A 24,105-nucleotide genomic window follows, 5' to 3' on the forward strand; every position below is an offset into this window, starting at 1 on the left:
CGCGCGCGCCGAGGAAGGGGCGGGGCCTCGGTCACGTGATGGCGGAAGAAGGGGCCGGCTTTCCCCCCGCGCACGCTGCTCACGTGGTCACCGGGAGGGGGCGGGAGCCAGAGGCGGAAGAAGGCGCCGGTGGATGGGCGCGCGCTGGCGGTGCGCGAGGGGCGCGGGGCGGGGCTGCGCGCGACCGCGTCGCGTCACGTCGCGTCACGTCGCGTCACGTGGGGGGGGGGGAACGACCCCGCGCGCGCGTGGAGGAGGAGGAGGAGGAAGGGGAGGTCACGTGACGGTCGCGGGCGCCGCCGCCGCTTTGTGAGCGCACTGGGCAGGTACCGCGCGCGCGGGGGGCGCGCGGAGCCCCCTCACCCGCCCCGCCCCCGGCCAACCGTCCCCGCGCGCGGCCGCTCCCCCCTCAGCCGCCCCCGAGGCCCCGCGGGCCCGGCCCCGCTTTGTCCGGCCGGCGGTGCCTCGGTCGGGTCGGTCGGTGTCCACCCGGGCCGCCCACCGACGGGTTGCGGGGGGACGCGGCTTTGCCCTACTTTCCGTGGCGGCCGCCCCGGGGAAGCTTCGCCCTGGCCTAGATCGCCGTCCCCCCACTCCGCCCCCCTCCTCTCCCGCTCAGCAGGGCCGCGGGTGCGGGCAGCGCCCACCTGGCTGGGGAGGGGGGGGCCCGCTTGGCCCCGGGAGAGGTGGGTTCTCTCTGCACCCCTGACATCCGCGGAAGGGGCTCCACCTTCGAGGAGGGGTTCTCCTCTCATCTTGGAGGTGCTCGTCTCCTACAACGAGGGTTTTCCTTGGGCTTGTTAGTGCTTGGGGGGATGTGAGGAAAGCGGGACCAGCTGGACCCCGCAAATGAAGAGTGGGGTTGGCGGCAGGAGTCAGGCCGGAGAGGAGGTGGCTGCTCGAGAAGCGAGCAAGTGGATGATGAAGTATCGATTTATGACTTACACAGGGCTTTACTTCCATGTTATTCATCCCCTTCCCGGGTATTCCCTCGCTGGTGGTGGGGCGTCACAGCTACAGACAATAACATATGAAGTAGGTTATTTGAGGACATGACAATGAATGAACCGTTTCCTGTTAACCTTCTCCACCTTAGTCCTTCTTTGCCATCGGCTGTCTGTGGTTGCTTGGAACTGGGTGTCTCGGCAGGGCTTCTATTGGTCTGACTTATGTTGCCTTTAAAAACAACAGCAAAAAAGCCTTTCTGTGTTTTCTTCGGTTTTTGAAGAAAATTGCATCAGGGAAGTAAAGCGGTAGTCATTCCTTTACAAGAAGCTGGATATAGAAAGGACCTGGTGCATGTTTGAGTCTAATGGCAAGGATCTGAATTCTCTGATGTGGAATGGGTTTAAAAGCTTGTGCTGGAATGTCTGCACTGCTGTTGGGTGCCACCTGGGAGCAGGGTGGACTGGTTTGCTTTTCTCTTGTGAGTGTGTTAGCACAGGAGTGTGGATGTGCAGATCACCCTTGGTATGTTCAGAGAACGGAATGTCTTGTGGAGCAGAAACTCGGGGTTTGCTATGGCGCTGTGTGAAGGAAAGCTGTGGAAGGGGAATCAAGGGGCTGGCCTGGCCTGAGAGCAGCTGGTTTTTTCCAAGTAGAGAAATTGGAGCTGGATGTTAGGCAAGGGAAGGGAGGGGGAGCAGTGCTTGCCGTTGAAACAGAGCTCTTCACGAAAAATGACAGCAACTCAGCCTCCTGGCTTTTACTTCTTTAGTATTTACCAGGTCCTTTTAGCAATTCCCTTGTTTGTGTTGAGTTTTCTAATGGAATCTGGGTTTGAATTCCTACCTGGTTTACTCAGAATTTATACCTGGACCCAATCGCTTTATGGCGGTTTGACCTAACTTGTTTAAAGAATTTATTTTTAACCTTACACTAGGTAACTTGAAAGCAAGCAAGGCAAAATCACTTTGCAGGATTAATAATGTGACTCCTGAAAATGTGCTGACTTCTGTGTTTATAACCTCAATAATCTTGGTAATCTTGGATGTGGGGAGGAGTGGGAATTGGACAAGCTTTGTTCTGCTTTGTTCTAGTTGCAGTTTTATCAGTGTGTTGATTTTGCAAACTGTCTCTAGTAAAAAAAAGTGATGTTTTTGAAATTTTGACTGTTTCAGTTGTTTTAACACATCCTCCATAAAGATCCTGGCGCCATGACTTGCAAAAGGGTTATTTAATCATTTGAGGGGATGTGGAAGCAACAGACTTGCCGCTAAAATCTGCGGAAGATAGGGGAAAAACCAACAAAATAATCTTGTCTGTTACCAGAAGCTGTTATTTTAAGCTTTTTTTGTTTGTTGGTTTGTTTGGCTCTTCCTTTTTTTTTGGAAGTTGTAGTTCTAGAACCTTAGAAGTAGATTGTTGATGCTCTACATTTCTTCCACGAACTTTTATTTTAGGTGATGATTTCCTTATGAAGTACCATTTTTTGGTGCTTGTTTGTTGCAAATGTTATCCTATTGATATTGATCATAACAGAGTAACATGCTGATGAACAGTGCTTAAAATGTGTATGTGTCATATACTGTTAATGCTCCATTAATAATCAGCACCAAGAGTCTTACTATTACTAGTAATGTTTAGTTGAAGTTTCAGTAACATTTAGTACCCGTTCTTAGAATTGGTACTTTATGAAAGACTAGGAGTAAAACTTTGGATCTGTTGTGAATCTTTGTATTCATCTTTGTTTCTTATTTGTTGAAGCACATGGGCACAACTCTGAAGACCCATGTTCAGGACTTTGCAACAGCCTTGTACGACCTTGCTGAAAGAGAAGCCAAGTGACTTGTCCCCTTTGTAAAATACAGATTAGAGAAACTGTATTGTATTTTTAGTCTTCAGAATTATTGAATGGAAGATGCTAGAGGAAGTATGTTTGATACCCACTGCACTGTTATTCTGCTAATGCTTTTGTTGAATTTTAGGTTTATTTCTGATACAGTCTGTTTATTTGTAGCCCATTGAGTCCTCTGTGATTTTCAGAGAACACCTAGTTTGGACTTACACTGTTTTTCATATAACTTCCCTAAACAGGTTGCATTCATTAAAGTGAGAGCTGGGATGAAAGGTTGTGAAATGCCTCCTTCTCAATTACTTCAGGTTCATATTGAAAAAAAAAAAAAAAACTTACAAAGGGTTTGTCTGTTTTGCTCTAACATGAAAGTCCACACTCTTTGATTTTGGCCATCTGCACTGGGAGTCTTTGGAACTCCCCATCTGCCTGGGGCTCCTGCAAGGCTGTTCCTTTCACAGGTGTGGTACCCTCAGCCCTTCTCTCCCCATTAGTTCTCAATTCTTCAGGGAGTAAATAGGGGCTAAAGACAGGCAGTTAAGAGGTGGTATGGTCTGATGGCTAAGATCTCATGTCTTGCTCATCCTGCTTTTACTACATCATAAATATTTTCCTGAGCATAATGTTTTACTTATGTTCTCTTTAGATTGTAAAACCTGTAAAATAGGTTACTTAACAACTTTATGCAGCTCCCTTGGATGGGGTTGTTTCTATTTTCAATGCTATTGAAATTCAATTTTTTTTTGTCCAGCTGTCTTTGTGGAAGGCACTATATTGTGGTGTCTTTTGAAGGTAAAATTGTCAGGTTTTTTTCCCCTCTCTCCCCAGGCTCTTAAATCAGTCTCCCAACAGAGGAGCTTGGAGGAGTCCTTTACCTGGCTGAGTGTAGCATTTTGCATTAAAAACAATGAAATGTTTCTTATGTTGAGAGAGCTTTGATCTTTCTTGAGACTTAAGGTTTGCCTGAAGTTATATTCCTATGGTGAACTTTTTGGTTTTGTTTTTCTGCTATATAATACAGGAGATACAGTTTATTGCTGTAGAAGATGCAGGTTCAATGGAATTTGTGTTGCAGAATCATTCAGTATGTGAATCTACCATTAAATGAAGAAAACACAAATACTTTGTTAACCTCCAGATTTGAATCATCAGGTTGCACTTTTAAAAACTGTTTCAATGATGAGGGGGAAATGCTTACCTCAGTCTGTTAGGTGGCCCTGTGGTTGAAGGTGTAGGATTTTAATTCACTAGTTATGACCATGTTCCTAAACATTTTTAATGATTAGCTCTAGAGAGAGGAATTCTTTGTGCAGTTTTATTGTATCTGGCACTGGTTTAATCTAGAACATTTCATTTGTATTTCTTGTGACTAAAGTAGTGTTTCTAGAAGTAGGATGATACTTTAGGGACCATATTGAGATGGCTTTTGAGCAAGGAAAACACAGTGTTGTTTCTACTCAATTTGTTTTGTTTAGTGGTTTGAGGGTGATGGATGTATAGTAATATGGAATGAAGCATATGGCTTCAGAAACCTTTTTGCTTCCTGTTCTAGTTTGTTTTTAAATGTTAACTGAATCATGGCTGTTTTGTCCTCAACGCTTGGCTTTGTACTGTTTCATTATCTATTTTTTTTCATATTTGAAAGCTATTGCTGATTTTTTTTCTTGCTCTTCTTTGATTTTCAAAATCTTATGTTGTCTTACACACAGTGCAAGCAACAGGAATCTGAGAGTAATCCTGGTGCCAAACCTTGCACTGCTGTTGAGCTGTACATAGTATATTGCATGCAAGAAAATCTAGTGCATGCATTTGATGGATTGTGCCCCAAGGGGTGGGTGTCTGCTTTTATTTCAGCTTTCAGTCACACAGAGATCACTAACTTGTGATCCATTTTTGAATCTGACATAAGAGAGACCTAAGTTAGGGATGTTAACTTCGGGTGACTAAGTGTTGTGAGGGGGAACAGTACTGCAGTTCCTGGTTTTGTGCTTCACTTTCTTTTATTAGCCACTGAATGAATTTCTGAATGCTTTGAACATGGGGCAATTGCCAAGGGTTAGCTGTCTGAAATTCGTTTTAGAGAAAGATTGGAATAGACTTAAGAGGTTGGTGAAATTAAGTTAAAGAGTATGTGAAAGTTTTTGTTTTTTCCTTAGTGTTTGAGAAAACATTTTCTCATACATGTCTTCAACCTGTTGGGTTTCTTTCCTGTTTTGCGATGTCCAGATCAGCAGCAATGCCCAGGAACTCTTCTTTGCATCATAGAAGAAGTTGCTTATTATCTTGTTTGAATAGTTCTCTGTTACAACTGCAAGTATAAAACTCATTTCGACTTCACACGTGTACTCTGCTTTTTGTTGTTTACCATTTTACTTGTTGATGTAGTAGTGTATGTTTCTGGATTTTGTCCCAAGGAGTTTTAGCCTACTTCTGATGTAATTGGTGATTCCCTTGATTTTCTCTATATTACTGTTGGAGCATAAATACTAGAGCTTAAAAGTTGTCTCTAATGGAGCGTGTGGGGTGTTTTTGATAACTTTTCTGTTAAAGGACTTTCTTTTTACTTCACTTCATCATGGACTGCCCTCGGCTGACATAGACTTCTGGAGGTGTTCTAGTATCTCTTTGCTCGAGCGGGGCCATTACAGCAGATCACCCAGGACTGTGTCTGAATATGTTTTGAATATCTCCAATGGAGACTCTGCCACCTCACTGGGCAACCTGTGCTGTGCCGTTGCTTGCTTGCCCTCAGGACACAGAAGTGTTCCCTGTTGTTCCCAGGGAGCCTCCTGTGTTTCAGCTCCTTGGCTCTGGTCCTGTCACTGGGCACTGCTGAAAATAGCTGGCTCTGTGTACCTTTCCTTCATGTGCTTAGACATATTGGTGAGGCACCACATCCCCCCTCAGGCATTTTTCTCCGGATTCAGCTACTTGACATAGTCAGATCTGTAGTCCTTCAGGCAAACTCAATTCATATGTCTTTACTGGCCTTTGATAGAGAGGTGGATTAAGCATTGAATTTAATATGGGTGGTGTGGTATTCACAATAATTCATGATTCTTGGTTGGTTAAGAAATGAGTTGGTTTAGAGAAAGTAGTGTGGAAATGAAGTAAGTGGCATATTTCAAATTTGAATAATTTCTGTGATTACAAATGGGGAATAATTGACTGTCCTGGTTCTAGTTAAATTTGAGGTAATTGAACAATAATTCAGCAGTCATGAGAGAAGAAACAGGTTGAACACTTGATTGTCTGATAGTGGTATCCTTTGTGTTCCTTTGTGTAGGAATTGCATGGATTGTACATGATGTTTTAAAGTACAAGACATTATTTAGGAGAGGTTAGACTGAGTTCTTATTGCATATCCAACCATCCATTTTATGAAGCTGTGTACATCAAAATTATTTTTAAAACTACTTTTTAATGGGACTGGAGCCCAAGCTTTGCTTGATTGTAGAAGTTCTAAATTAGAAGTGTACTGGGCCAGTCTAGTTTTTGTACACTTGCAAGTCCAGACACCTTCCCCCCAAACCCCAAGACCTCCACAGCTGTAGAGAAAGGTTAAAATAAAGTTAGATGGTTAAAATTACTTTCATAGTTAGGGCTATTGAGTCTGGGAAGTGCTAAGATGACTCTTGTAGAGCAGTCATCCAAAATGAAACATTACTGAGGTGTAGTTTCTTCTAGGAAACCTACCCCAGATATTTGGATGACTTCACTCCCTTGCTGATTCTGTGGATTGCTGGAAAGTGCTTTTGAGAACTTTGAGAGAGGGGAAAATCAAGAATGTATAACTTTTATATTGTTCTCCATAAACGAATCCATTAAAATGACTGGTCAAGAGAAGATGTTCGAGTGTTTCATTAGTTATGAAATTACTCACCTACTATAAAATATGTAAAACATAATGCAAGAAACTGTGCAACCATCCCTTTTAAATTTATTTTAGTACTTAAGTAAAAATTGAACACACAAACATATTGACTTGGGCATCTTGCCTTTCAGGTGAAAAGAAGGTGATTTTGAACATTTTAGCCAGACTATGGTAACTAAAGGCCTTTTCACCCAACAGAAAAGCAGGTACCTGTTTGGAGCTGGAACTGAATGTAGGGGAAAACAAATGAAGGGTTGAGCAACTGGAGTCAGCATCAAAGTCCTTCTTGGGACTTTATTTAGGAGTGGTGAGGGGCCAGGAACTGGTTTTATAGTTTTAGTTCCCCTTTATTGACAGATCCTGATTGAAAAGCTGACATATAACTCTTCCTGCTTTGCCAGTTGCTCCACAGCACTGGAGAAGAGTCAGGATCAGTTTTAACATGGGCTTTTGATGATACTTTACTTGACTTAACAGACAGGTTCTAATGCAGTGTGTAGAGGGAGAAGGACAGAGTGAGTTGCTTGTGAAGAAGCAGGAGAAGGATGTGGCTTGGGGCTAGTTACAAGATGGGTTTGGGATGGGGGAAGAAGGGGAAAGAGTTTGGTTTTCTTCATCTTGATGAGTTGCTACTTTGATTTATTTGTTCAAATTATTTGGAGTCTGGTTCATATAAGCAGAATTAGTAATGCTGGGGAACCTGGGTGTGTCTTAACAAACAAACAAACAAAATTCCTGCTTTGATAAAAGTTAGTAGTGAAATAATGCAAGGAATGATCAGCCCTGGTGGAGTACTTGGGGGGAGAAAAGGGTCTCTGTTTTCTACATCCCTTTTGGCCGTTAAATATGCCTGGTGAACTACTTGACACTATGTTTCAGATCTTTGAAATGGTGTTGCTCTGTTAGTGTGTAGTGGCTGGTGTCTCTGGTAATGCTGACTGGAAAGCTGTGAGGTTGTTTTCATCTTTTGGTATTCCTACAAATATGTTTTTGTTCTGCATTTATGGCTATGTGTAGTGCAGCATTGACAACTTGCTGTATTCCCCAGAAGTTTATATATGAGCAAATATTCTGGAAAGACTGCAAGTGTTTTTTAAGATAATTCTTATTTTTCTTTTCTAAAACAGAAATGTTGAAGGGGATAAGCTATCTCTGCTGGCACTCAGTAATTCTGAGGAAAGTTAGTTCTTTTGGTAGATTCGCTTATTATGTTGAATAAGATGAGAGCATTACTACTTCTTACATTTCCTGAAAAATCTTAAATTCGCTTCTCAAGTTCTCTACCAGGTGAAGTGACCTCATGTAAGCATAGGTCAAACACTGTGCTAAACTTTGCTAAAATGTGTATATGAACTTTATGGCTTTTGTTACAGTTAAAAACTAATGACATTAATCTGGAAACATGGCAAAGCCTAAAAACAGAGCTTCACACTAGGCTAGTTTATCTAAATGTGTATTTTGATATTATAACTCTGTTTTATTTTATACTGGCATGGTCTTTATGACTGGAGAGGTTTGGGGCTCTGCTTTCCTGAAATCTTAAAGGCCAGCTGGGAGGAAGTGGTATGTTTAGTTCTCCTGGGACTTTGTGTGCATTGACCTCCCAAGAATTAAGCTTCAGGGATGTATCAAAGCTTGAAACTCTGACCTATAGTATGTATTCTCCATGTCTCTTTTTCAGAAGTTTTATATGTGTGTATATATATATATACATATATGTATATATGTATGTATATATATATGTATGTGTGTATATATGTATGTGTGTATATATATATATATATATATATAAAAAATCACCCAAATGTCTAATTTAAAAAAATGAAAATATCCCCTCCCTTTAACTTAAGTAATAAAAAAATAAGATCTCTATTAAGCTTCAGATGAGTTTAAAAGGAAAAAGCACCCCAAAAGCTCATATTGAAGAAGATTATGGGAATGTTTTCCAGTTGTACTAAATTGAAAACATCACAGCTCCAAGAGGCTTAAGTTTAACCAAAATGCTATCACATGTTTCTGGAACTTACACTTTCAATTCTTTTGGTACAATTGGATATCTTGCTAAAGCTCTAGAAGAGTGCAGCTAAAGATATACTTGTTTGTAATGTGAGAATTTTAGTTTGACATCAGTGTACTTCTAACTGTTGGACAACTTGCGTTTCAGTTATGGTAAAATGATAAAATTTTTCAGTCATGGTAGAGTTTGCTGACAAGTGAGTTCCAGATAAACATTTATTGAATTTTAGTTGCCTCTGAAGTAAAATTGCAGCCTTTCATGTGTTCACATTAGTTTGAAAAGTTGATTTTTTTTTTTTTTTAAATTCACCAACTTTCATCCTAGTTTTTCTTCTCACTTAATGTCACTACATTCCTTGATCTCTGTTTTATTCCTTATTTGATTTTGGTCGGAACTGCTAAATCAGTCAGAGGTTTGTGTTCTCAAATGTACTTGCATATTAGATATAAAAGTCTGACATAATCTCAGATATTGAAGGCCTTACTCTTGGTGCTGTGTGTGATAGAAATTTTCTGTGATTTATTTGTTTTCTGCTCTACATTCAGGATTTTAGAATGGTTTTAAAGGAAGTTATACCTCTGATTGTTAGAATGAGATAATTAATTTAAACATGCTTTTTCCTTCCCTTTCTTTTTTTCTGACAAAACAAAATCTATAAGGAGCGCAAAATGTTTTTGTTGGAGGTATGTGCAACTCTTCGAATAGACTTTTCTGTATAAGTGGAATTAACAATTCAACTCTTTCAAGTTTCTGTGTTCAGCAGTTGTATGTGTACTCCATAATGTTTAAATGCGTTGTATTGAGAGTTGTTTTATCCCATTCTGTCAGTTCCTTACATTTGATCCTGTGCAGAAATTCCTATGATGTAGCTGCGAGCTCACAGCATCTTCTAACAAATCTCAAAAACTCAGACTTCAGGGCAGTATTATTTTGAACAACAAAACTAAGGTCATTTTATTGCCTTTTTCCTTAGAGTTTTAGAGCATAGCAACAGGGTCAGTAAGTATGGTTTTTCTAATATTAGACATCAAAAATTGGAGGAACCAAAAGGACAACACCTACTTAGATGAGGCTTGTACATTTTCAAAAAAACTACCTTAAAGCCCTGCAGAACAGTAAATTTCAGTATTCTGAAAGTGAGACAATTAGTAGGTTTTTAGCCATTTACTTTCTGCCGATTGCAGTTTTGGGTGACTGCTGTCTCTTGTACTTTTCCCCTGATCAGAGGAGTTGCATTCTTCCTTTTAAATCTTTATTTTCACTATATTTTACTGATTCAGGTTCTTACTAGTTTTCAAAAAGCCATGTTTTGGACTGTGTACTCGTTGAATTTGAAAATCAGTCTTGTGTTAAATTGAGAACACATTTAAGGCATCATAATGTTCATAATTTTAAACTTGCCTACCATTGGTACCTGAATTTATTTACAGTGTCATGTTAGGTTTTTCAGCACCTGTGCTTAACAGCCCCCTGCTGTGCTAGAATTTTTTTAAACAAGGCTCTGTAGATGACTGAAAATTATTACTCTGTTTAAAAAGCTGTTACTTAAGTTTCTAAAGCAATTTTTAGAACTTGTGATATTTTATCTTGGTTACTCCTTGCGCATCCTTCACTTGATTTCTGTGTACATACAGCTTTCTAGTTTACTTGGAGAAAACGGATGTTTACAGCACATCTTCTGAAATGGTTTTCAAGACTGTTGTTAAACCATTTATTTACTGAAGTTTTTATAGGTGCAGTAGGCTCTCTGTAGCTGGTACCTGTAATGCTTTAATGCTGTTGGTAGAGTTGAACACTGCAGTTAGAATGTGTCTTCCAGGTGCAGTCTCAGAATTCATATGTGTGCTGAGGGTGAGGTGTACCGTTAGTATAAAGAAGCTGTTTCAGGGGCTAAGATGTATATAGAGTACAACTTCATTTTATTTCAAAAGTGAGTAACTTTGTCTTGCAGGAAAGTGCTTGGTCTTTCAGACTTCCAGTGGTAAAATGGACAGGTCACTACTATCTTGGAGTGTTTTAGGAAACACATTTTATACTTAGGCATTTTAATATTGCCTTGCACAAACTTGGCATGCCTATGTGGAATTGTGGGGCTATGATTCATTACTATGCTGTACTCAACTAACTCAGACTACAAAAGTATGTTAAAAGAGAATGTTAATTTTATGAAGATAAGGGAATACGTTAATATGAAGATGAATTTTTTAATGGCTTAACAATAGGAAGGAAGTTTGGAAGAAAAGCTTTATATAGTTGTTCAGATTCTGTGAACTTAGAATATTACTCTTACCCTTTTGTGTATTTTATTGTGGGCTAGTTTGGCTTGGGAAGAAGTGGAAGAGAGTGACAACCTCATACTGGAGACAGAAAATGCAATAACATTTAAGTCAGACCAGATTCTCAGAAAAAGATACAAATGGAGCTGGAACAGTGGCCATGGGTCTTAGAAAAAGCATACAGGTCATTCTCTACCCCATTTATGTTGAGAGAAAGTAAATACTATATTACATGTAGTAAAACTGGGCAATTTTACGCTTTATGTGAGCACCTTGTCTCTTTGATGTCTTCCTCAGAAAATTTAAGAAACTAAGAAGTGAGAGATGAATTTCATTTTCATTTAACTTCTAGGATGAGAACAGCCTGGATGACTGTATTCCTGCTGTTAGATTGAATTCTGTGTAGAGGGCTTTTTATTTGCTTGCTTCTTTCTAGCATGTTTTAAGTTTTAGGTTGTAAAGATAGTTAATCCTTCATCTCTTTTGAATGTTTGGTATCATTTTGGTGCAGGTGAGGTAGACCTGACCTCACGTGAATTCTGGAATGATGGAATAACTGAATTTACACATGATAGCAGGTTGAGAAGCTGTGGTTGTGAGGAAAATAATACTCTAATTCAAGTGGGAAAGCTGGGAGTAAACCCAAGTTTTCTGACTGAAGCAAGTTAACGTGAGGAGTAGTATCAGAGGAAACCTTGTTTAAAGCTAGACAAAATGGTAAAAATGATTATGGCTGTAGAAAGAGCAATCCAGAGGTGGTAGAGAAATGGAAGTGATCTTCGATGTCTTTCAGTCCTTCATGCTGTTTCACTTATTTCTGAGCATATGACAGTTTGTAAAAGGATTCTGCTCACTTCTCACAGTGTTTTACTTTGAAATGCTGAACTGAGCCAAATGACTGATAGTTTTCATTAAGATGTTATGTACAGTGATTGTGTAGAAAGGAAATAGTTAACACTGCCTTGCAAATGATTGTGTTTTCCTCCTTCTGAAACTTTAGTTTCAGAGGTTTTTTTGTAAAAAAAAAAAATTTTGGTGGATATTTCTGCCTAAAATGAGTCTTGAGAAATACCATAAACTGTGACAAAAATACAGAAAGATGTTCTGGAATATTTTACTATATTTAAAAGTGTTTTTATACAAGACTCCTAGCTTTCTTTGGCCTTCTGAGTATGTGAATGTGTCGCAAGGAGTGATTTGTGCTGGTGGTCTTCCCTTGGTGTCTCATTCAAAGGTTGGGCTCTGTACAGGTGGGAGAAGGATACTGAGCTATTCAGTGTTCCTAGTAAAACTGAAGCTGAAATCAAAAGTCTGCTATCACATTTTATAGACATAGCCTTACTGGTTACAGAGTGTGTTTCTTTCTACATTACTCATGGCTTGTAATTTCAGTTGTGGAGGTTTTTTTTTTTTTCTTTTCTGGTGAGTGTTGTAATGTGATTTGATGAGTGGCATGAGTCTGAATTAATCCTGCTATGCAAAATTTCTGTGGTGACACTTTCTACTTTGTCCCTCATTGTCAATTCTAGTGTGAATTAAATAAGGGAAATAGGGGCTTTTTTTAATTTTTTTTTTTTTTTAATGCAGTTGAGTATGTTTCTGCAAGTGTGAGAATATCTCTGCTCTTGTTCTGCTATTTTTAGTCCTCTTGCTTGCATCTGCTTCTATTCAAAGAATTCCTTTGGAAGCTGTTCCAGGAGAGAGTGGTTTGGTGACGCTTTGGGGGGCAGGGGAAGCACGAGCAAGGAATGTGTTCTGATCTGGCAGCGAGATGTCCGATGTGCAGCACTGTTTCCTGTGTGACACCTTGTTTCTGAGCTCCCTGTTCCAGTACCCTGCTGGGTATTGTCCTAGCAGGCGTTACCTTGTTCTTGGTGTCATTTGAGTGCCTGGGTTTCTGCTTGATTCTTAATACTCAATTTGTTTTTCTGTGGAAACAGCAATTCATTTTAGGGCCTGTTCAGGTACAGGCTGTTACAGCTGATCAGGTTATTGAAGTATGCGTTTCTACCATTTGATAGCCAAAGCCAGCAGTTCCCAGTATTTGTTTTTTCCCTGCTTTTTAAAATTTTCTGTAATGGCTTATTCTGGATTGGCTTTCCTAGTAAGTTGGTTTAAAAATTTCATTGGCTTTGTAACAGCCTCTTTTTTTTTTTTTTTTTTTTTTTTTTTTTTTGTGGTTGCATGCATTACTCATCTTGAGTACAGGTAACTGTTGATTATAAAGGCAGTGAGGATGATCCAGTAAATTTCTTTTTGGTTTTGACATCTGGTGGTATTCACAAACTGAAAGCCTGAGTGGTGTGTGTGCTGACAGCCCAAGCTTTAAATGTTCTGGAAGTGTCCTGCTGACACTGTCACAAGAGGAGCAGGGAGCAGTGAGACAAGTCAATTACAGTTAGTACAAGAAGGTCATCAACCATGTGCAGCTTCAGTGGTGTACTTCAGTCTTACCTGAGATGCTTTGGCCACTTAAGTTTTGGGTTTTTTTGCATTGTAATATTGATGGATTAACCAAAGTGTGGCCTAGTTCATACGTCCTTTCCTGTATTCTCTAGGGAGAACATTTATAACTTATGTAGTTGATACTCTGCAGCTGTTTTCTCACCTGCATATACATATATATATGTGTGTGTGTGTGCCCTGAGTCCATCTGGGCTTCTTTCTGACCCCAGAGTTCATCCAGGCTGGAAGGCTGTGCAAATTATTGCAGTCTGAAGAGGCTTTGCCTTGTGATTGTTTTAGTGGAGGGAGCCATTCAGACAACTTTCAAGTAACTCAGCCCTGTTTTCCTCAATGGGTTTGTCTGGATTTCCTTCTTTCCCCCTCAGAAGGGATGCTGTGAGTTTTAATGAGATGGCAGAGTAAAGAAGCCTTGTCAGGGTGGGGCTTTTGATAGGGAATGGGTGGATGTTTAAGTGTTTTATTCCTTTAAAAGTGAAATCCGTAGATGACTGGCAAAAGCGTGGACTATTTGGTTGTGTATACAAAATCATTAGAGACTTTTATGGGTGAATAAATTGCTTTGGACTAGTTTGAATCTCTATTTTAATGCCTGAAGCTGAATGCAAACATACACTTCTGTAGCTGAGGGAAAAGATTGTATTTTAGGTTACTGTAAGCTGTGTTAGTGTGGCTGTTCTGATATTAATTATAAACTTCTCTTCTTTGGATAGAAACACCTCCAAATTTTAATCATACTTTTCACTACAAGTTACTAACTGGGTGCTAATAGATATCTAGGAGGTTGTACATGAAGTGTTGCTCAGTAAATGTGATAAAAGCCTTTCAAATATATACTTTTCTTCAAAACTCTGCTGGTAGTTTTTTGTTGTTGTTGATTTTTTTAAAAATGCCTACAGGGAATTAGTTCTATCTTTTTTTTTGATTGCATGCAGTAGGCTTGACCAGGATCAAGTCATGCTCTCCTGAATCCTAGAAAAACAAAATACATTTCTACCTGTAATGGCTGTAATGGTGCATGCCTACTCAAAAGCTACTTTCCCTTTTTCCTTGTGAACTGGATCTGTGTCCCTCCTGTCAGATTCAGCAGTTGTATAGCCACATAGTTTTCCACTGGATAAGCTTGTTGAACTGACTGTTTTGTTTTAGAGGGCTTAATTTGCTTCTGGGTGTACCAACTGAACCAACTCCCTCTGCAGCTGCAGGATCATTAGCCTGATTGAAGGAAAGGAGCAATATTTTGTGGTTAAGGAGTGGGGGAACAGGCATGCCATTTCTGGTGATTGCTCACAGTTGTGTGATATTAGATGTGAGCTGATACTTGATTTTAATGGAACAAACTGTTTGGGTTCTACCCAAGCTATGGATTGAACTTCACGTGAACGTACAGCCATTTAGTTCCCAAAGGGTAACTAAAACTCCAAGTAATGTTCTTTTTTGTCTTTAAGTGTGCTCAGCCATCCTTTACTTGTTTGAGAGATTTGAGGAGGGCTGTGTTGATTCTGGCTGCAGAGGATAATGATTTTCAGCCCTGAAAAGCCTGCTAGTTCAGGTTTTTTTTCCACGGCTGCAATAGACCTTTCCTTTACTAAATACTAGTTCATGTTTTATCCAAGGCTTCTAGTTAATGCAGTGAATAATTCAGTCATGATGTTTGTTGCAAGGGGAGGACCAGGCTGTAGTTTTGCCAGCTGCTGCATTGTTGGAAGTTGTAGACACAATGGTGCCCTTCCACTGGATGCTACTCAGGAAGACTTTAAATATAAAAACACCAAGGGCCTTACGTTTTCTTTTTTCCTTTGTGGCTGTTCCAAACCTGGAGAAACAAGTATGAAGAGATTTGCAGTACTAATGGTTCTTCACCACTTAATGTAGCAGTTGTGGAATAAACAGCAAGTGTACCATATATTTACTTGACTAATATTTTCTTTTATCTCCTGAGGTTCCTTTCCTCCTGTCACAAGTTCATGGGTATACGAGCACCACCTCTGAGCCACTGTGGTCTTTGTATACTCCCTGACCTGAGATACTGATGGAGTTGACAATTCAGGACAGCATGCTGTGTGGCCAGTGTTGAGAATGTTATCTCTTCTAGCTTGGTGGTTGTTCAAGAGGTTTCACATAAGAAAATCTTTTCCCTGATAGAGGGCAAGAAGTGAGGGTCTTCAGTCAAAGATGGCAGGAACCTGTATTTTTCCCTCTAGGTCTTAGAATATTTGGACAGGCCAAAACTTTCCTTGAAATGCTTTTCAGCAGACAAATATACTTGAAGAGTGGACTTGCTCTTGCCTCTTCCTCACAGGATCCCCATGATGGCTGGCTGTCAAAGAGAATTCCTGTTTTCCTACATTTAATTTTATTTGGGCCAGTGCAGGTTGGTTTTTTTTGGTTGGTTGGTTGGTGAGGGTTTTTGGGGATTTTTTTGTTTGCTTGTTTGGGTGGTTTTTTTTGTTTTTTTTTTTGTTTGTTTGGTTTGGTTGTTTTGTTTTTTTGTTTTGTTTTTTGTTTTGGGTTTTTTTGTTTGGGTTTTTGGCTTTTTTCGTTTCATGGCAATAACATTGGTCTAATCTCTGTTATCTAGTTTGGATAGTCTGGAATATGGTGCATAGAAAACAATGTGCAGTTTGTCTGTATCTCTCTGTTTCTTGAAGTTTCAGTACAGTTAATCATGACTGTTGGTAACTAGTGTGTGTGTTGCAAACAGAGAGAACTTATCGTTAGATCAGGGAGCAGAACTTGATTCCTTGTAGATACTGATGTCTGAAACATAAGGTCATGTCCTCTGAATATTTTAGGACATTCACTGCCTTTCTTTGTCCAGAATCACTCAGGTGCATACGGACAGCAGTGGAGCTGGGTAAGTTTTGCTAACCAGTTTTTTACAAGTCTGAAGGTTGACTTGGCTATGTGGAAGATAAAGCCATAGGTAGAAGTCCATCAGACTTCTCTGATTTTGGTGTGATTGATTGTCATACTTTTTTTTTCTAAATACCAGTTAAAGTTGCATTTTTTTCCCTTCCCTGTATGAATAAGGGTACATGTTGCCTCAGAACCTTCAGTATTTTTTAAGAAATGGTGTGTACAAGTCCACAGGATGTTTATTGAGTGTAGCTGGCAGATTTTGTTTAAAACTAGAGAATCACCAGTATATACTGAAATGTGAAGCACATTTCTTAGAAATACTGCAATAATAGGGAAAAAAAATAGATACTCTGAGAGGGTTTTTAAAAATAATGCCAATTATAATACTTAGATTTCATGATTGAAACATGTTCTACTACTGGAAAACTTTCCATATTCAGCCCTTGTCCACATCATGCTTTTGGGCACTGAATAGCTGACCAGCTTTTGCCTGACTCCAGTCTTTTGAGGAGGTTCACTTTCTCTTCCAAAACTTCTACTGATTGCTATATTTTATTTCTAAGTCCTATTTGTATATTTCTTTGTCTTCGTTTGCATGACTTATGTTAAGGAGTACTAATCCTTAAAATAAACTTCATTTTTACTGGTATTAAAGAGAAATTTTTGATTTTTGCATATGGGAATGTGTTCTTAGCTAATTATACATTGGTCTAGCAGAATAATTATTTCAAGTAACAGTTCAGATGACTTTTAAAAGATGGATAAGAATAGTCACTTGGTTATTGGTTACAGTTTGTTAACATGACATTTATATATTAGTGAAGTTTATATATTAGTGTTCTTGCTGTTGCTCAGACTGCTCCTAGCAATACTCTTTCCTTGGTAAAACATGAGAGCATGGAGATAGTAAGGTTTCTCTCTCCTTTGGTGTTCTGTCAGTGATGCAGGTCAATATTTTTCCTTTTTACCATAGAAGACTGTAAGATGAGGCATGAATTCTCCCAGAATCCATAAGCTCACATTCATTGTAGTTGCTTGGGGCAATACAGACACTGAGTCATCAGCATGGCTCCTGAGGAACGTCTGACTCTTGCAAACTCTTCCTGTTTCAATCAGCAATAAAGATGATGAGATGCTTTGGGCAACAGCACTCGAGGGAAATGCATTACATCGATGCTTTGCAGATGGTTTTTTTTTTTTTGCTGTTCTTCTTCCTCATACTCATATAATTCTACAGCTGGAGCAGTGAAATCTGAGCTCACTGTACATGTACAGTAGTTATGCCTTCCTGAGGGTGTGTCCTGCAGCCTTTTCCCAACTCTGTCACTGATGAGGAATCTTTGACTGGTAGCTTTTTATCTTGGATATAAAAAAGAATCACATTTTTAGGGGTTCACAGAGGTCTTTCTGTGGTTTATCACAGCTCCTCCTTCAGGAATCAAGAAAGTAACTTTCTTGAGACTGTCTCAGGAAAGGAATTGAAACTGCAGATTTTTTTCAACTGATGAAAGTGAATATTTAACTTCTAGAGGAGTCTTGAAAGTCAGCTGCTTTTGCCGTGCCTAGTCTGTTCCTGGAAGTTCAGTAATAGATTTCCTGTGTCTTGGGGGCTTGCAACCATGTTAAGTCAATTTTTGTTCCCTGTATCTGTACATTTTCTGACTTCATTGAGTCTGAAAGGCTTAGAGTTCTTGCTGAAGGAAGATTGAACAACAGATCTCAGAAAACAGTAACTTTTAAAACCTTTCTTGTGTTGATATGTGTTAAATTATTTTTTTTTTAATTTGCCTTTCTCTTTTACTTCTAAAATCTGAAGCAGAAACAGAACTAAATGTGTTGAATAAGGCAAGGGATGAGGACTTTGGACAGGGGGAATTTGGTAGTTTTAAGAAGGGTTAAATTATAATATTTTGTTACTGCTTTTGTAAGCTAGACTAATCTTTGCCATTCCATGTTACACGTTACTGTAACTGCAGCTGTAGTGTAGGTCATTGAACTAAAACCTGCTTTACAGACAGAAAACTAAAACAAACAAAACATTGAGCGTTGGGATGTCTTTCATCTTAGATTCTTCTGTTGCTTTCCCCTTTTAATGGAATTTTAAGAAATGAAGTCTTAACTAATGATAAATACATTTTTAAATTTTAGTTTTGTTTGGGTTTTGCTTTTTGTTTGTTTTTAAATAGTGAAGACAGCCTTGATCTGTGGGTGCTAGGTTACATCAGTGAAAAAAGTTTACAGGAACCTTGTGCATCTTTATTGTCATGAGAGAATACAGCCACTTCTTAACACGAGAGTTTTGGGAAGCCCTCTCTCTTTCTTTAATACTTTATTCTTTTTTTCATTAGTTCTCTGTACTATTGTAAATAAAGTGGTTAAACTAGTACTAGTTTCATTTAGTGTTTTTTTTGTTTCTTCAAATACAGCTTTTTTGGTTGCTTATTAGAATTGCATTGTCTGCAAGGCCAGGTATTAACTGCTGATGGGGAACTTATACACTGCACCAAATCCTGATGTGGAAACTGAAGCATCCGCTTGCTTGAATATTTTTTAAATCTTTATTAAATAGATTTTAATTAAGAGTTTTCTTCCTCCCAGTCTCAAATCTTATTTCCTCATTTGATCTGCAGTTAATATTAAGTTCATCAGTTTCATGATACCCTACTCATTTCTATGGCAGCAGCCTGCCTGACAGACTTGATGAATGCAAGGAGCTGGAAAGAATAGGAAGCTGCTTTGTCAGTGAGAAAATATTCTTGTTCAGCCCCATTTAATTTATAGTATCCCACTTAGAGTCAAAACTGTGATAATTTGGAGGCAGTGGCTCTCTGCTGCCTGTTGCTTCCTTAGTTTGCAGTAGGTGTGGTTGGGCGTGAAGCCTGAGCCGAGTGTCCCCGCTCAGTGCAGTGTCTGAGGTGGAGTGTGGCCCTCCAGCTGCTGTGCCTGGACACTGCCAGTAGGCAGTGGGAGCCAGCTTAAGAGGAAGTGAAATAGCAGTATTTTGGAAGTTCTCTTTTTATCAGGCACCAGTTGTGCTTTTAAGAAGACTAGATTGTGTCTGATGGATTGTAGTATGTCCTTGAGTTGTTGGAGACTGTCAAAATGAGTGTGAAGTTCCACACTCCCCTGAAGCAAGTACAAGTCCATACTGCTGCTTGTACCTTTGCTGGCTTTTTATTTTGTTCTAACCTGCCAAATTGTGCTGCTTATGTACTGCGCAATCAGGAGGATGAAGATCTCTAAAAACCTTGTTATGTGGTTCAGGTTGTTTGTTCCCACAATAGCCTGATCTTTCTGTGCCATTTCATCTCCCAGGAGTGTTTCAGTCATTTGTGTGACTGCATTTTTTCTTAAAATATCCTTTTATCCTAAAGAACAAATATGGCACAAGCAGTGGTGGCACAGACACATGCTAGGAAAAGGAGAAGAGACATAATTTGCTTGAAGAACCATAGGATACTGAAGTGTAGGGTGTCGCTCAGTGTGTGCTTTGCAAACACACAAGAAAGCTCTTTAATATAAGTGGCCTGCTGTCCTGTCTAAAATATGTCTAAAATATCACTGCATTTTCAGTGGCTTTGGTGATATTGAGGAAAATTGACTGACAGACATGTCAATTCTTAGATACCATAATAAATATTATGTTAGTTCATAATTTATGAACTAATTGAGACCCAATGGTTTTTAACAAATCTTAAGTCAATGGACTGATTCTAGACAACCATATATGTAGTTAATTGCCCTTTTGGTTGTAGATGAGGCTCCAGAGCATCATGAATTGGTATTTAAACCTCTCATTGCAGCTTTATTTGTTGAACATGCTTTGCTTGTGACTACCAGTGATTCAGCTGGGTGTTGAACAGGTGCCAGTCCATGGGATTGCAGTGTGTGCTCATCTTCCTGAAGAAAAAGAAGACTGAGTGGAGACCTCATTCCATCTACAACTTCCTTTTAAGGGGAAGAGGACGGCAGAGAGGCAGACTCTGATCTCTTCTCTGTGGTGACCAGTGACAAGACCTGAGGGAATAGGCTAAAGTAGTGCCATGAGCACTTTTCTTTGTGTGTTAGAAAAAACTCTTCACCTGAGAGGTGGTTGGGCACTAGAACAGGCTCTCCAGGAAGATGGTCGCAGCACCAAGCCTGACAGAGCCCAAGAAGTGTTTGGATAATAGTCTCAGACACAGGGTGTGACTTTTGGGAATGGTCCTGTGCTGGGCCAGGAATTGGACTTGATCCTGATGGTTCCCTTCCCGCTGAGCTTACTGTGTGATTCTGTGATTATTGTACACTGAGCTTGGTGCTAGCCAGCTGTTGCTTTAGCAAATTTTGTGCTGAGGCTTGCTTATAAAGTGAGACTGCAGTAAAAGCACTTTGCCACTTGTTTGCACATCTCCTTCTGCCCAGGTACACCTCTTGCAAGTTGTCCTTACTTCCAAAAATTTGCAGTTTTATTTTCTAGCCTTATGGGGACAGAAATCAGGCAGTTGAACATGAGTATTCTAACCATTTGAAAGATCTATTTCCAGTAACCACACTTCTATGCTAAATGCTGTACAAACAGGGAATAATAATGCTTGTTTTAAAGTAATTTTAATACTAGAGAACAAATAAGAATGAAAGCTGAGAGCCACAAAAGGGATAACAATGATATGTGTGTGGGATTTGGGATTTCTTTAGGGTTTCTCTGTTACCATACAGCCACAGTATGTTTAAAGCAGAGTGATAGGTAGTGTTATAAATTGTTTATGTAAATATGAGGGAGAATAAAACAAAAGTACTGCCTATAGAGGCTGGATTTAAACGTAATAATCATCATTGCTTTTGTAAATGAGAGATAAGAAGTAGAGTTAGGATTGCCCATGACCTCCATGTATGTGCAGGAAAAACAGTTTTGATAGTAGGAAAAAGAGAAACTATTTAGTTCATGAATATGATTTTTCTGTAGTGTTTGTATAGTGTTCTGAGTGAGTGTGAGAGCAGTTAAATTCCAGGCATCCAAACCAGACAGCAGGTACTAAAGAAGTTTGAGTGATGCAGCTGGAGCTAAAACTTGATCAGAGTAGCCAGTAGAAAAGTCTGTGTGTTAAATAACTGGAAAAAGCTGTGAGGTTTAGAAGTACAAATCAACACAGTTCTCAGTCAACTGATGAAAAGTATTTCTATCTTCCATTTCTCCCTTTAATGTGAAAAACTGGTAAATCCAAAAGAAGTGTGTTGAAGTTGCTTTCTCATGAGTCTTCATATAGAACCACTGGTAAAGGCAGGAGTTCAAACTACTGTGCTTGTAATTTGGTTATTGGATCAGTATCCTCCTTAACTCATGCTCTTTTTTTATTTTTTTTCTTTCAGATTTTGTATTTTGTACATACATTGTTTTGTATATACTGTATATGATGACTTCAGTGGGCAGCGAACGTACCCGGGGCACTCGGGACAAAATGCAAATTTCAGCGGCACAGCCAACACAACCACAGAAACAAGTAGTACAGGTATGTGCTACTGTATCAACTTCTTTGACTTGAAAGTGAGAATGTAATGATATAAGGTTCTTCCCTAAGTCAGTAAAAACTGAAAAAAGACTGGATGAAAATACATGGTTAGTTTTGGAAGATTATGCTTGATGATTTGCTTTAATTATTCAGTAATGCAGGACAGTGTCAAGTTATTCCTGTGTTGTCTCTAAATTAGTTTTATGTTCTTCAGCAAGATCTCCTATCAGTGAGGAATCCTGTGTCAGGATTTTTGTCCTGTGATCTCACAGCCCCCAGATCTTAGCTCTTCTGTCTGCCTGCCTCCTGATGCTAGAAGATTTCTGGTCAAGAAAGAATTTTGAATGGGTGGAAGAAGCTTCATTAGATGCATGTTATGTTCTGCAGCATGACTCAGGGTCTCTGCAAGTCACAAAATCCTGAACTTCTTGTGCAGTGACCCCTGGAAGTGAAGTGATCATCCACTAGCAGACTAAAATTTACTGTGTCTGTTAGGTGGAAGTTAAGTTTCACCCTACTGCCACTGTTTCTTGGCAGCAGTTGTGTGCAGTAGTTGTGTGCTTGTCTGCATTACAAAGAGGGCAGAATGTTTCTGCTTCTTGCAACTCAATATTCTCTTCAGATACATCTCAAAATTTGTCTCCATTCTAAACTCTCTTGGTTCTTTGCTGGCAGAGTGTATATCAGTCTTTAGGTGTTCTACTGGAAATACTGCCTTCTCTTGTTTATTGAACTGGTCTTCAATATGGAGACCCTCTTGGTCTGTTTTGCACAGTGTTACTTATGTGACCTCAAACCCTTGTCATCTCCTTGAGTTGCAGTACTTGGCATTGTGGTGATTCATGCTAATGTGTGGATTTAAAAAATTACTTTCAGCAGATGAGTTGAATTTGGTTTTATTTTAAAACAAGGCTGCAGGAGTATAGTGAGCAGCTTGGCAGAAGTGGTGGCTTCCCCTTTTCCAATATTTTGCAAGACAGCACTGGAGTGCTGTGCCTGGTTGGGTTCCCTGGCACAAGGCAGGTGTAGGCAAATGGGAGCAAGTCCAGTGGAAAGCTGCAAAGATGGTTGTTAGACTGAAACACAGGACAAAGGAGGAGTGAGTGGCACAGAGATCTGGGTTTGTTCAGCCCTAATAAGACAAGTCAAGTGTGTGTTCTGTTCAGGTACCCCATGAAAGAATGTAAGAAAGGTAGAAACTGACTCTCCTCAGAGAGAAAGTGGCTCAAGCTGGAGCACTGGTAATTCTTGCTGTGGAAAGGAAAAAAATCTATGGTAAATGTGGTCATAGTGTCTCACTGGACTACTTTCCCAAACGATGGGGTTTGTTGATTTTAGGCATTAAGACCTTTTTCTGCATTTTGTCCATTTATTCTGCCTTTTGAATAATAGATAGTGCTTTGATCACTTCAGTGGAAAAGCTGGTTATTTCATACACAGCAGTTAAGTTTTAATGCACCATATATTTTACTGTTGAGATATCAGATGGACCCTTCTTCTTAGTCAGTCTTTGCAGATCAGCAGAACTCTGTGGATTTCCTGTTTAATCCCCACTGATTCATTTTTCTGAGTATAGAATAGTGTCATATTTCGCAAGTGGAGATTCCATTGTCATAGTATTACATTGATCATCATTTAAATTATTTAACAAATTACATGATGTTTCTTTTGCATTGCTTATGGATAATAAATATGTCATTTTATTGTAAGATCTATGTCTACTACCGTCACTTACTGTTTTGTTTTGCACACCTCTGTTTTCCGGTAGTTTGAAGTTTTTACTTTAAAATTTCTTCCACTCTTACTCTGAAAAAGGTAATATGTCTTGTAAGGTTGAGTGAAGTTCAGGTTGTCTTAAAATACTGTTACTTTCTAAGTTACTATTAAAACTTAATTGTACTCTTGGTTAGGGTATATAGTATCTAACACCTGGTACCTTAAAAATAAAGAATCACCACTTGCTGGAGAAAAGGCCAGAATTTTTTGTGACACTGATGTTTGTGTAGTCATCTTGTGGTTTTTGTTGTTGGTGTTTTTCCTTCTGAATCTTCAATTCCATCTAGGTGTAATCCACTGGCATAAATATGAGTACTATTGCATCTACAAGTTTCTAAGCTCTTTGCTTCTATGAGAAAGCTGAAGATGCTGTCACACATTTGTAATTCTTCTAAAATTGGTATGTTGTTGTCTTCTAATGTGGGCTTGAACAAAACATTTGTTTACAGAAAGAATAAATCTTAGTGGATTCTTGATTTTTGCTAAAACATGCCATCATGTCTCCACAGAAGTTATATTGTCTGAATGTTTTTGCTCTGGGTATCTTCAAAGAA

The 24,105-nt window shown here is 39.3% G+C and overlaps 1 protein-coding gene across 1 annotated transcript in view; it reads left to right on the forward strand.

Moving 5' to 3' along the window:
• Nucleotides 1–30: 30 nt before the first annotated feature.
• The window catches only part of UBAP2 (ubiquitin associated protein 2), an 84,983-nt gene continuing 60,908 nt past the window's right edge, over nt 31–24,105 (forward strand). Inside the window, exons 1-2 of the mRNA XM_079330388.1 lie at nt 31–150; nt 21,636–21,775. Coding sequence (XP_079186514.1) covers nt 39–150; nt 21,636–21,775 — 252 coding nt within the window. The 5' untranslated portion in view covers nt 31–38. The remainder of the gene's footprint in view (nt 151–21,635; nt 21,776–24,105) is intronic.

This window comes from Erithacus rubecula (genome assembly GCF_903797595.1).
Source record: "Erithacus rubecula genome assembly, chromosome: Z".
NCBI classification, from domain to species: Eukaryota; Metazoa; Chordata; class Aves; order Passeriformes; family Muscicapidae; genus Erithacus; species Erithacus rubecula.